This window comes from Podarcis bocagei, assembly GCF_964188305.1.
Source record: "Podarcis bocagei genome assembly, chromosome: 9".
In the NCBI taxonomy this organism is placed as follows: domain Eukaryota; kingdom Metazoa; phylum Chordata; class Lepidosauria; order Squamata; family Lacertidae; genus Podarcis; species Podarcis bocagei.
In genome coordinates, this window is record NC_138134.1 from 44403582 (window position 1) to 44416483 (window position 12902).

General features: G+C 42.2%; 1 protein-coding gene across 3 annotated transcripts in view; it reads left to right on the forward strand.

Annotated features, from left to right (window-relative positions):
- Positions 1–12902, forward strand: part of MAML3 (mastermind like transcriptional coactivator 3) — a 274501-nt gene that overhangs the window by 122593 nt on the left and 139006 nt on the right. Inside the window, exon 1 of one of the 3 annotated variants that reach the window (XM_081209212.1) lies at positions 5723–5769. The exons of the other annotated variants lie outside the window; for them this stretch is intronic. Within the exon in view, the coding sequence (XP_081065338.1) occupies positions 5758–5769 (12 nt within the window). The 5' untranslated portion in view covers positions 5723–5757. Of the gene's footprint in view, positions 1–5722; positions 5770–12902 lie in introns of those variants that run through there. 3 annotated transcript variants of the gene reach the window in all.

Below are 12902 nucleotides of genomic sequence, written 5' to 3' on the forward strand. Positions count from 1 at the left end.
GATGTATGACTTGCTGCTTAAATGGAACACACAGGATGAGACAGTTAAATCTGCTATGATTAAATGGGCACAGGATGTAGGACACAACATTATGTCTGAGGACTGGGAAAGGTTATGGAACACCGGTATGAAATTTACGGCATGTAGTGCCTTGAAAGAGAACATTATGAAAATGGTATACCGGTGGTACATGACCCCAGTCAAGTTGGCTAAAATATACCATCTTTCTGATAATAAGTGTTGGAAATGCAAGGAGGCAGAAGGGACATTCTTTCACCTCTGGTGGACCTGCCCGAAAGTAAAGGCCTTTTGGGAAATGATACATAATGAGCTGAAAAAGGTATTCAGATATACCTTTTCTAAGAAACCAGAGGCCTTTCTTCTGGGCATGGTGGACCGGAAGGTGCCAAAGAAGGATAGAACCTTGTTTATGTATGCAACCACAGCAGCTAGGATTCTTATCGCAAAGTTCTGGAAGACATCAGATTTACCCACACTGGAGGACTGGCAGACGCAGCTGATGGACTACATGGAGTTGGCAGAAATGACTGGCAGAATTCGAGATCTGAGCGAAGAAACAATGGAGGAGGACTGGAAAAAATTCAAGGACTATTTGCAAAAACATTATAAGTTGTTTGAATGTTAAGATTGCGCACGATTAAGATACGTTATGCTTCTGCAATTTATTTTAAGTAAATGATAAAGTAAGTATTGATGGGGAAAAAAAAATGAGACAAATTAGAAACAAAATATTATGTTTATTAAGAGTGTCAAAATTAAATTACAAATTTTTGAAATTGGTAACATAATAAATATAAAGGTATAATAAGTTGGGAAATAAGATAATAAATTGCTGAATTGGTTAGAATGATGAATGCAATGCTGAGAGGATGTGAGGAGGTCCAAAAAGATGTCGAAAAATTTTATAATGATTCTTTCTTTTTTCTTTGTTTTTCTTCATATATATAGAAAATGTTTCTTGTATATTGCTGTTTAAACTAATGTGTTCACCTATGGAAAGAAACGCAATAAAATTTTTTTATAAAAAAAAAAAAAAGGAAGCTCCTGCAGCCAATGGGAAGCTGTGCATGCCTCCTCCACACTGGAAGGAGCACCAAAAATAGCTTTCGTGCATGCCTGCACTCACACTCTGGCCCACTGCAGCGTCTGCAGGACCATGAACCTGCCCAAGCCACAAAAACTTTGCTGACCCCTGCCCTAATCCTAGGCCATTTGTGGCTTTAAAGCCCAACACCAACACTTTGAACTTAACTCAGGCACAAACTAGAATCTAGTGAAGATGACACAATACTTATGCCAGTTGAGACTTGCCTTTTGTTCAGGTAGCACAGTAGCCTCACTTCACAAATTACTCTGCCTTTCTCCATAGAAACAAGATTGTTCTAGAATACTTGGCACAATGTGATCTCTCATTTGACTGGAACCTTATATTTTGGAATTGATAAGAGCCCACTGTGCTTTTGTGTGTGAAGATACGCCAGGTTGAACAGACCCCTGCTGTTCCTTAAACAGAAGTGCACATGATCTTTCGTGTTTTAACCTTTTGTTGGAAGCCACCCAGAGTGGCCGGGGTAATCCAGTCAGATGGGCAGTTTGTTTGTTTGTTTGTTTGTTTGTTTGTTTATTTAATACAGTTGAACTAAAGGCTTAGGAGAGCAACATGGAGACAAATATGCCAAAGAGAGTTGGGGCAAGAACTAAGCCCTGTTTCACACCACTCTTTCTAGGGAAGGCATCCAAGGATGGACAGTACAGTGCATGTTCTCATGGAAGGACACAATCATCTTGTGGAGCTTAGGTGGGCACTCCGTCTGGTTGAGCAGTGTAAAGAGTCCTTTTTGGCTGAGAAGGTCAAAGGTCTTCATCCGGTTTATGGAGATAATGTACAAGGGGTGTCTATGCTGTTGACATTTCTTCTGTAGCTGGTGCAGTGAGAAAATTATGCTGACTGTTGACCTCTTGAGTTCTAAAGCTCAGGCGCAGGATAGACCCTGTCCGTGAGTGACTGTAATCTGTTGAGACCTTCATGGGCAGAGGCATTCCCCACATCATGGAGATTCCGTGGCAGTTGTTACAATCATGGCAGTCGTCTTTGTTCTTTGAGGGTCACAATGCTAGGGAGACGCATGTCTTGTGGCACAGATCCTTTTTTCAACACGGCAAGAGAAAGCCGTGGAGGTGTGTCATGAGAGGGGGATTGAAGCTGGCTTTTAGCACTTCTGTTGGGATTCTGTCCTGCCCCATCACGCCATCTGCTTGCTGCAGTCTGTGATGATCTCTCCCGTCAAAGTTTACAGCAGTGCAGTTTTTCCTGACTGTTGGTCCAAAGGTTGTCTTCGTGCCTTTGTACATTTTGCAAGTGTTGCTACTGTCAGCAGTGAGTTGAATGCTCTGGTACATCGTCTAGCAACCAGCTAGGCATCGCTCCGTGCCTTTCTCAGTGCAGCAAGCATCTTCTTCTAGGGCCCACCCTTGTGGTTCACAAGAACCTTGCACTTTCCAGCAATAACAGGCTCCATGTCCTTAATGCTGCTCTCTTTTGTCACTTCCATTTTCTGTGCTTTGAGCCCACTAGTGCATTAGCAATAGCCACCTTTCTAGAAAATGTTTCCAGATCATCACAGAGCAGCTCATCCCTTTGACAAGTTTCAGTCTTAGGATTTTTCCTGTATTAATGGTGAACATCTGAGCATCCACATAGAAAGTATATTGCAGCAAACAAAACAGCTGCTAAAAGTGTCAGTATTATAGCACAAGATTAGTTGTCTGCCTTGGATAACATTTATTATTATTTATTATTATTTATTTATTCTCAGCTATTTATATATGGGTTTGATCCACTGAGCACTGCTGCTGCATAATCTCTTATCTGCCTGTCCCTTTAAAAAACTCAAAGTAACACTTTGCTAAAAAGAAAAGAGAGGAAACAAAAGCCTTCTGTTTTAGTTAGTTTTTTTCTTGATTTGTTTTGTAAATCTAAATGGTAAGGAGGCCACTGACAATATCAGTGACTCATTTTTTACATTTCACTTTAAAAGAGGGAGGAGGGGAGACTTGTGCAATAAAGAGGACTTCTGCTATATTTAGAATAAAACTTCATGCTCCCTCTATCAGGATGTGAGCTTAATTATAGCATGCTATAAACTTTGCTTTTGTAAAGGCTCTCTCTCTCTCTCGCTCTCACTCTCTCACTTTGTTTAGCAGAATTTGGCTGCTATTTTTGCGATGGTTTTGTAACAGCAGCAAAGCTCCGACACACATGGATTTTGTGCAATTTGAAACAGGATTCCTTCAAGGGCCAATGATAGCAGCCTTGTGGTTTTACAGTCTTCTCCCAGCCTTCCGCTCACTGAAATAAACATTGTGTGTGTAAACTGGTAATGTTAGTTTAAAGTGCTAGTTTGAAATTTAGTTCTCTGGCTGTAGTGCTCTGATAACTTCTGTTATCTACCCTGAATTTTAGTCACAAGCCTTTCAGAGGAAGCTTCCTTGAATGTGAGGAAGATTAGCTAGCTGCAAGTCTGCTCTGCTTTGGCTCCCCCTGTGGTTTGGCCACAACTATCCTTTTAAATCATACAGGCTTTTCTGGACAGAGGCACTAGGGCAGGGGTAGGCAAACTAAGGCCCAGGGCCCAGATCCGCCCCAATCACCTTCTCAATCAGGCCAGCGGACGGTCCCAGAATCAGTGTGTTTTTAAATGAGTAGAATGTGTCCTTTTATTTAAAATGCATCTCTGGGTTCTTTGTGGGGCATGGGAATTCGTTCATTTTTATCCCCCAAAATATAGTCTGGACCACCACATGGTCTGAGGGGCAGTGGACCGGCCCACAGCTGAAAAAGGTTGCTGACCCCTGCTTTATGTTAATATGGGCACCATCAAGAACAGGGAATCTAGTCACATTTAGGGAGTGATTCATGTTCTCTTTACCAATGGCAGCCTGTATTTGTTTCTTACATTCCTCCCCTCCAACACACATCTTTGTAAAGGCAGCTCTGTATAAATTCTATATTGTTGTTGAATGTGTGCATCTGTGTATCTTTAGCAAATGTTTTCCTTTTAAGGGACACATGAAAGGTGGGAGGGTGTTACTGATAAAAGCGAGATGAGCACTGCAACCCCATAGTCACCTTTGACTGGACTTAACTGTCCAGGGGTCCCTTACCTTTTTTTTAACCTTTACTGATAAACAGACATGTTTATTGTGATTCACATGAACTACTGTGAGCCTCAGGTTTGCCGGCATTTCCCCTCCCATCCCCTCCCCACACACAGTCTCAAAGAGCATGGCAGAAAAGTTACTTTCAATTATATAAACTGTGGTTTTCTGCTTTGTCCAAAACAATAAACAATGGCTTTCCCTTTTGTCCAAACCGAGGGGTGTGCATGATTTGTTTATTCATTTATTTTGTATTGTTGTGTACTGCTTTCCATTTTTTTTAAAAAAATAAAGTTTATATCAAAGAGTGGTTTGTGTCAAAACCATACATTCCAATGGGAATTACAGAAACTGATTAAAGTACAATTAAATGATCAATGGAATCATAACAGTCTAACAGGAGGGCTAGAAAGTAGAAGAAAGTTAAGTTGAACTAAATGTGGCCTCTGCAAGCTTGGGAGAGTAAGGCAGCCTTCACCATGTGTCAGAAGCCCATCCAGGTCAAAATCATCCTCACATTTATAGGGAAGTTTGAACTGAGACAAAGCCATGAAGAAACCCTGGTCCGCTTGCGCACTCAACAGGGCTGCCCATGGTTGCACTAAACATGGTTAGCTTACATAGGCAGGCTTCATAAGCAGCTTCATGATGCTAACCACCTGGAAATAAAAGCAAAAGTATAAGCTTCTGAAGTTTTCCTCTTGTTTATGCAGGAGAAACTGTAGACATGCAAGCCTGGGGGCTTGCTGCAGCTTATTATTGTGATATCCATAGGAGAGTCAGTGCCTTAAAGAGCAATCCAACTAAATCAAAATTATATCTATTTTATTTTTTCTTAAACCACACACACACAAATGACAAAATTCAGCGTGAGCTTACGTTAGTCAAGGACAATTGAAAATTAGGATGTCAAAATAGGAGCAATAATACTTCCCACAATATAGATTTTAAACTTATTCTCTCACTAATTTTCCTGGTTATTGGCATAAAAAAGCAGCCAGATGTTTTCCTTTTTAATGATATATTATGTGGTAGGGCAGTCTGTCAGCTGGTGAAAACTCCCCTCTTCCCCCCCAAAGTTCTCATAAGAGAACAACATAAATTCACATGTCTAAGGTAAACCATTTAAACTGGCCCTATGGGATTGGAAGATTACTCCCATTAGCATGGTGCAGCGATCTTATCCAGGCTGTTTACCTTATGGGCAGAAGAGCTGCATAAGTGGCATTTGCCACAGTCCCTGCAGAATAAAATTTGAGCTGCAAACAATAATTTATAATGTGTTTTAAATGCAGAGGAGGCCATGGCCTGACACATGGGCTATTAAGAACGGCTAAAATCTGTAATGCAATAATACTAATAATAAAGTGGCCATCTTAGCTTGCTGGGGGGTTTTAGTAGAGTATTCTAGTATATTCTTGGACTGCTCCTATTTAAAATATTTGCTTTCTGTTTTCTGGTTATGGACCATATTTTGGAACAGAATTTATGTTTCAGCTGTACGTATTTTGCTTGCATGGAGCTTAGAAATAGGTAACAAAAAAGAAGTGTAGATTTTAAGCCACCTGGACATGAAAAATGATTTTAAAGGTAGTAGGATATAGATATAGATATAGATATAGATATAGATATAGATATAGATATAGATATACATGTACATGCATCTTGGAATTAATATACCTTCGATAAGATGTAGCTAACAAATGTGGCTCAAAATCATTTGATCCACCCTCTACTGTCCAATGAAGAGTATGTGAACTTAACATGAAGCTATTCACCTGTGTTAAATAATTGGATTATGCTAAAGCATTGACATGTTGTCAAAAGCACACTTGCTTTGGACAAGCTTAGAAAACTAGTTCTTGAGTAAAAGCATGTCTTCACGTGCAAGCTTTATCATTCTGAATCAGTCATGCCATTTGGCCCACTATCTAAAGGCCGTGTCTGTACTTACAGTTTACTGTAGGTCATGTGCCGGGTTTACATGTGCCAGGTATCTCTGGCACATGCTCCACATGCTGCCCTTTTAACATAATAACATGCACATATCCTGCATCTGCCTGGTATTACCCCAGCTAGACCTGAGTTCAAATGCTCTGAATGTGGTTTGAGTGGTAAAATAAACCTTTCGCCTATCTCACAAAGATAGAGTGGTCCCCCACCCTGCCCAGGAATACAGAAGGCCTTCCTTAGTGTAAGTCAGGAGTCTGGAACCTCAGAGGAACCCCAGAGGAAAATGCAGCCCTCTGGGCCTTGGAGCTCTCCCTTCACCAATTCTCTGTGGCCTCCTAGAGTGTGTTTGCCTGGCAAAAACATTGGGTTGTGATGCTGCTGCTTGCTTGACTGGATGTAGAAACCTTTGGTTGTGTGTAGCTGGAATATGACCTACAGAGATAAGAGTCCTATCCATCGTTTCACCCACTTTTGCCTCTGGCTCTGTCCATTGCTGTGGTATGTGGCCCTTGGGAGGTTGCCCCTGGGCTGGAAAAGTTTCCCTCCTCTTGGTGCAAACAAAGCAAGATGGCGTTAATAAGGGGCAAAATATTTCTCTTCCAGTGAACTTTGCATGGTTGCTTCCTTCTGTGCATTTGCTTTGTTAAAGCATCCCCTTGCTTGGAGTCATTACTAATAAACTCATGAGTATTCATAGGGCTTTGTTTGGAGAAAAGGGCTTGATTTGCTTTGGTTCATATGTCTGTGAATAGTGATGTGCTGTGTAGGGAAGGGCAGTGGCTTGCTAAGGAGGATGGACATAAGTGAAAACGCATGATTAATAATGAAAATCAAACAGATGTTCACATTAATGTACAGCCTTGGGCCTTAAGTACTTAGCAAAGCCAAGAGATGCTTCTCTAAGCATTGGTTCAGTTGCATAATGGTAGCTCTCTTATACATCAGATGGTTGATGCTGAAAAGTGTGTCTTGAGAGAAGTTCTCTGAAGTTTGAAAATCAGAGCTGCTTCACATGTCACAATGCTTGTGGCCACATACCTACCTACTAAATGCACACTGTTTATACATCTGTTGTGGAGACCTTATAGTAGCATATATGTTACATTTAAAAAGAGGGGGGAAAGTGTTTGTCAGGGGACTGCCATCGGAACAGGGGAAGGAGTGAGGGGGGCCGTTAGAATACAGAGAGCCTCTGAAACTCCTGAGGAGCAGCTCCTCATCCAGCAGTGGGAAAAGCCACACCTCCAGTGGAGAAGAGAGGGAAGGGGCCAGCCAAGCGAGGAAAGGGCTCGAGGATGCTGCTGAGAACCCCAGCGCCTCACCTCGCCAGGCTGGCCAGGAGGGACGCACGTCACTTCCGTCGCCCAGCTTGAGCAGAGGGGTGAAACACAAGGGGGGGAGGAGGAGGCTTGGGGTGCTGAAGTTCCTATGTTGGGGGAGAAGCCGGAAGGGGCCACTCCCGGATTCTGCAAGTGACTAAGACGGACATGAACTTTGTGGATCTGCACTGTAAATAGTTTGCACAATAAAAGCTGCAAAAGACAGGTCGGAGTCCTGCCTGGTTACTCATGAGCAACCACCAGCAGCATCTGAGAGTGTTGCACCTTTTAGGCGCACATGGAATACAGCCATGACATGTGACATTTTGTAATGTGTGAAGACACCCCCTTTTAGTGCAGCTACTCCTATCAAGATAAGACAGGTGCCTTCTGTCTGAATCATAGCTGTCAACTTTCAGATTTGAAAATAAGGTATCAGCAGCCTCAAAAATAAGGGATCAGCAGCCTCACCTGTCCCGGGGACAGTCTACAATCCGGGATAGCAGTGGGAAGCAGCAGAAAACGGCGCTGGAATAAGGGAATTTCCCACAAAAAAAGGGAAGGTTGACAGCTATGGCCTGAATATTCTGGAAACACCTGAAGACATTTTTGTTCTGACAGGCTTTCCCAGCTGGATAAATGAGTCTTTACTATGAATGTCTATTGGTTAGGTTTTTTTGTCTTGTTTTAAATGTATTTGCCATTTTTGTGTTTTTAATGATCTTATATAGAAGTTGCTTTGAGATGGTGGTTTTGAAGGTGGTTAATAAATCAAATATATGAATAATAATAATGTTCCAAATTCTTGGGGGATGGGTGGAATTGTTGGGGAACATTTGGATGAACTTGAATTGAACCATGGACTGAACTGGTTTGTTCTGTGAAGGGGCAAATGTGAAGTGAACTTAGTTCCCTTTTTGAAGTGTTGAACTTCAACTGACAACTATTTCCTTTTTTATGAAATGAACTTTCCACTCTTCGGTTGAGTATAGTGGTTGGGTGTAGACTACAATATGTCATTCGGTTCTCTGATTTCTCTGATTCTTATTTCAGAAAGTGGTTCTTCAGTTTTGTTCTGAAGGGTTATTCTCCCTCTGCCTAGTCCATTTTTACTTTATTTGCTATTTGGCTGTGTAATGTTATAACAGTGTTTGGATGACAAGAGGGAAAAAAGATATTACTGAAGTGTCCACTACTACTTGAGGAACATATTGAATCTCTGGAGGAAGAACAGGGAGCAGAAGGATCAGTGAGTGATGTACTGTCTTTCTGTGAGAAGGAGCTGTGGGAACCCAATGTTTGTTTGTTTTCTTGCAAAAGTATTTCCAGCAGGGACAAGAATTGTAAGCCTCTGTGGGGAAAGGGAGTCAGGTGATCCATTTCTCTCTCTCTCTCTCTCTCTCTCTCTCTCTCTCTCTCAGCACCCTACAACACACATGCCTGAACTCCTTGTTTTCAAACAAAATCTGAGGCTGATCTCAGGAAGCTGAATAGCACTGAGTGTCAAGAGCTGCCTGTTATAATAATATTTATTATTATAAGACCCAAAGTATCAGTGGTCATGTTGGATTAGGCAAATATTTAGCAAGCATGGGCTGTCCTGATGGGATCATGACAGTCTCAACCATCAGAATAGCTTGGCAAAAAGCCCACATGTTGCTGCTCCTGGGACCTTCCTTACTTGGCATGGTCCCAGCCTCGCAGGAGACTCATGTATTTGTGCGTATGTCTCATAATGTGTGGGAGGGAGGGAGGGAGAGAGAGAGAACCCACTGAATTCAAAGCATCTGCAAAATTGGAGGAAACCTGAAATGAAGAATAGAAGTTGCTGGAGTCCACATGCTGAGTCTTTAGGGCTCTGGTTTTGTGTCCTAGCTAATGATACTCTAGTCTCTTGCTTAAATGAAAGGAGTGTCCACATTTTTTCTTCCTTGGCCTTGAGCGTTTGCTGATTAGCTGTCCCACTGTGTCATAAAGAGGCAGGCCAGGAGACAAGAGGGTGCTTTCTCCTAGCATCTCCTCTTCTTTAAGGCCGACCACTGCAACTCTGTGCCTCATCTTTCTGAGTCTACGTTTTTCCTAACTTCTAATTAGAGCATTGATAGGACAAAGTTTTCCTCCTAGTGTTTGTACTCTTTCTGGACAGGCTCTGACAGAAGTGACATGGTTAGATGTAGATGTGCTTCTTTCCAATGGAAGCAGTAAAATGGGCAAGCCCTTTCAACAGGAAATTTTAATTAATGGCGCAGCAACCCTGTTAAAGCCTTCATAGTGCTTCATGTAGACATAAACACATACAACCACAAAACAGGTCTTCAACATAGTAGCAAATGAGAAACTATTTAGAGCCAAACCAGGTATGATAGCAGCAGACACATTTCTTCAAACAGAAGTCTGCCCAATCACATATTAAGTGTGAGGTTGGACGGGGGGCAAATTTAAAAAGTGAGAGGGGCATTTCTCTGTTCAGTGTAGTCCTCAAGGTGATGTTCTCCCAGCTGGGCTTGTCCCTCTTGTTGTAACCTGGCTGGGTCTGAATATTTTTTTAACTTGCATGACAGACTTCAAAGGCATCAAGCTACGGAAGGGAGGAAGATTCAAGAATCACCATGAGCACACCCACTTTGCACTTTCAACTTGGATATTCTCCTTCTGCCCTGCCACACATATCTTATACATGATTAGAACAGACTTGCATCAACAGAGGTGGGTCTGCCAAGGGCAGTTTCAGTGGAAGTCAGGCCATTTATGTATTTCCAAATGTCTCATATACTCTTAACAGTGTATGTGCTTGTCTCACCCACATGCTGGTGTGTCATACACACCTGTAAAAGTGGCAAGACAAGCAATGTTTCCCATCTTCTTTTGAATGCCTTTGGCATGACTTTTGCATAACCCAACTTGGCAAACAGACGTTAAACACACACGAACACATGCAGTGAATGCAGATCAGAAAGCTAATACCTATCAGGAACATCTCATGATTTCCTTTCATTATCCATACCTTTTCACAGGCAAAGGAGTAAGGCTAATTTACTGTATTACTTTCTGCTCAAAAAGTACCAAATCAGCAAAATTAAATAGCTGGGAAAATATCATCCACCTTACTTGACTTCAAACATCCATATGATACTTTTATTCCTTGGGAATTACACCTGTTCATGTGCATATTTCATGATGTATACATGTTGTAAAATAGGAAAATGCGTACTTCCCATGTACACAGGTTACACAGTGAGAATCATGAAGGAAAAGCAGGGAAGATGAGTTATTCCTTAAGAAATTACTCTGGCCATGAGACTGTAGCTCAAGGCAGCACCTTCCCTAATCAGAGTTGCCTGCCAAGGATCACTGCTACAGATCACCAATGCATTGAGTGGTTAATGTGTTAATGCTTAATAAGTCCCCTATTTCCCCAGCATTTATATTAGAATGCATGATGTGGGGGGGGGGGGAATTCAGCACACTTTCATCAGCATGGATGGACAAGCAAATCTGTGTTGGAAAATCTAACCCCTTGCAGAGTTGGGCCTCTGTGTTCCATGCCTTTGCTTTGATCTGACATTGATATTTCATTTTGTTTTCTTGTCTTTCTCCTCTTGTTAGTACTTTACTTATGGGACACAGATACATTTTCTCTCTGTTTGCTCTCCAATACATCTCAGCTGCTTCTCCATCTACTTTGCAGCAGTGGCATCCCAAGTACATCATGTTCCATTGTATATTATTTTAATCCTCTATTTTAAGTGCTAAACTTTAGAAGTTGAGTGAGCCTAAGATATGAAGTTAGGTATGACTGTCAGGCAGGCTTTTTCCTGTTACTTTACCAGGGATTCAGACTCCTGAAAATATATGCACTTCTTAGCAATATTTTCAGAAAGGGCTGCTTCCTGCATTCCAGAAAGCTGCCCCATGCTTGAGTTCAATAGTTACTTGGCATCATCCTCTGCTCTGGATCACACTGGATTTACGATGCTGTGAGAGGTACTTCACTTGGTTTAAGTCAAAGTTTGAACCCGCTAGCCAGGGTGCTGCTGGTCAGCACAAAGGTCTGCCAATTTCCCAGGGCAAAAATGAACTGCCATTGCCAGATGAGGCACATCCACTAATCACTACTGCAGTTTGAAAGCAGAAATCAACCAAGACAGTAAAAACCAGCTGGCTGCATTTGAAGCAGGCGAGGGGATTTTGCCTTTTGCTTGCCAGTATTGGTGGAGGGATCTATTGCTGGAGGCAGGAAATCAAAGTAGATGGACTGTTGGTTTGGTTCTGTGTGGCATGTCTTATGCTCCTAAATCCTTCATAATGAATGTATCCATGACAGGCACTTGGGGAAACTTTCCATCTCATCAGCAAAGGTGCTTTTTGGAGCAAGCCCTGGTTTAGAAGCTGTTAAAGTAAGTCGGAACTAAGAAGCAACAGTTTCCGCACTTTTCCATTATCTATTTCAAACAGAGGAAGTGCCCCCCCCCGCATTGGAAATGTCTTTGTTTCTCAGCTAAAACGAATTGATATGCAGCTTTTTCTCCCCCTTCCTGGATTTCTGGCCCTGCAAAGGTGGAGAGCTGATTCCTTCAAATATTGACTATCATTAGGGTGAGATTCTTTGAAAAATAGGCCGGTGGAGATATAGATATATATATCTATATAACGAGTCCTTTGTCATTCTGGTTTTCATCTCTTTGCCTCACCCCTTTGATATTACAATGATATTGCACTGGAAAAGGGACCTTTATCAGAAGAGAATTGTTTTAAAGATTGATGAGAGGCCTGCAGGGGAAGCTGCACGGTATAAAATTTTAAAAAATAAAAGCCTCCGCATCTTTTAGGATTTCAAAGGAAAGAGAGAGAAGGGAGCCGATCTCTTGGTATATGCAGCAGATGGCATTTCTAACAGGCAAATGCTTAAAGCCCCTCTTAACAATGTGCATTTGCTCTCACTAGCTCTTCCATTGATTTCTCTCTGCCCTCCACAGACCTGGCTGCAGTTAAGCCTTGCGTCTTCCACGTGATGCTGAGCCGAATCAGATTTTCCTTTTAGTTGTTCGATCAAATTTTCCTTCCTAGAGCTTAGAAGGCTCGCTTGGGACCTTATAGTAATTGCCTCCCCACGCTGTACTGCTGATACCTTTATTGGATTGGCGTAGGGTTTCAGAGGACTGTGTTTAACATGCAGTGAGCTGCAGCAATGCAAACAGCCCCAGTGTTTAAACAAGCATCCATTAGGCCAGGAAACAAGACGGTGCCAGCCCATTTGGTGCTGTTTAGTGCTGGCAGCTTAAGGCAAACTATGCAGCAGTGCTGGGAGGCAGGGAGGGCAGAGAACGGGGATGGGGAGAGAAAGGGGAGAGAAGCACAACTGCAGTGTCAGAAAAAAACAGGACGAGAATGTCTAGTTTTGTGGGAAAGAGGGGGGGAGGTTGTTGCGGGTTGGAACATGTACAAAGCTCA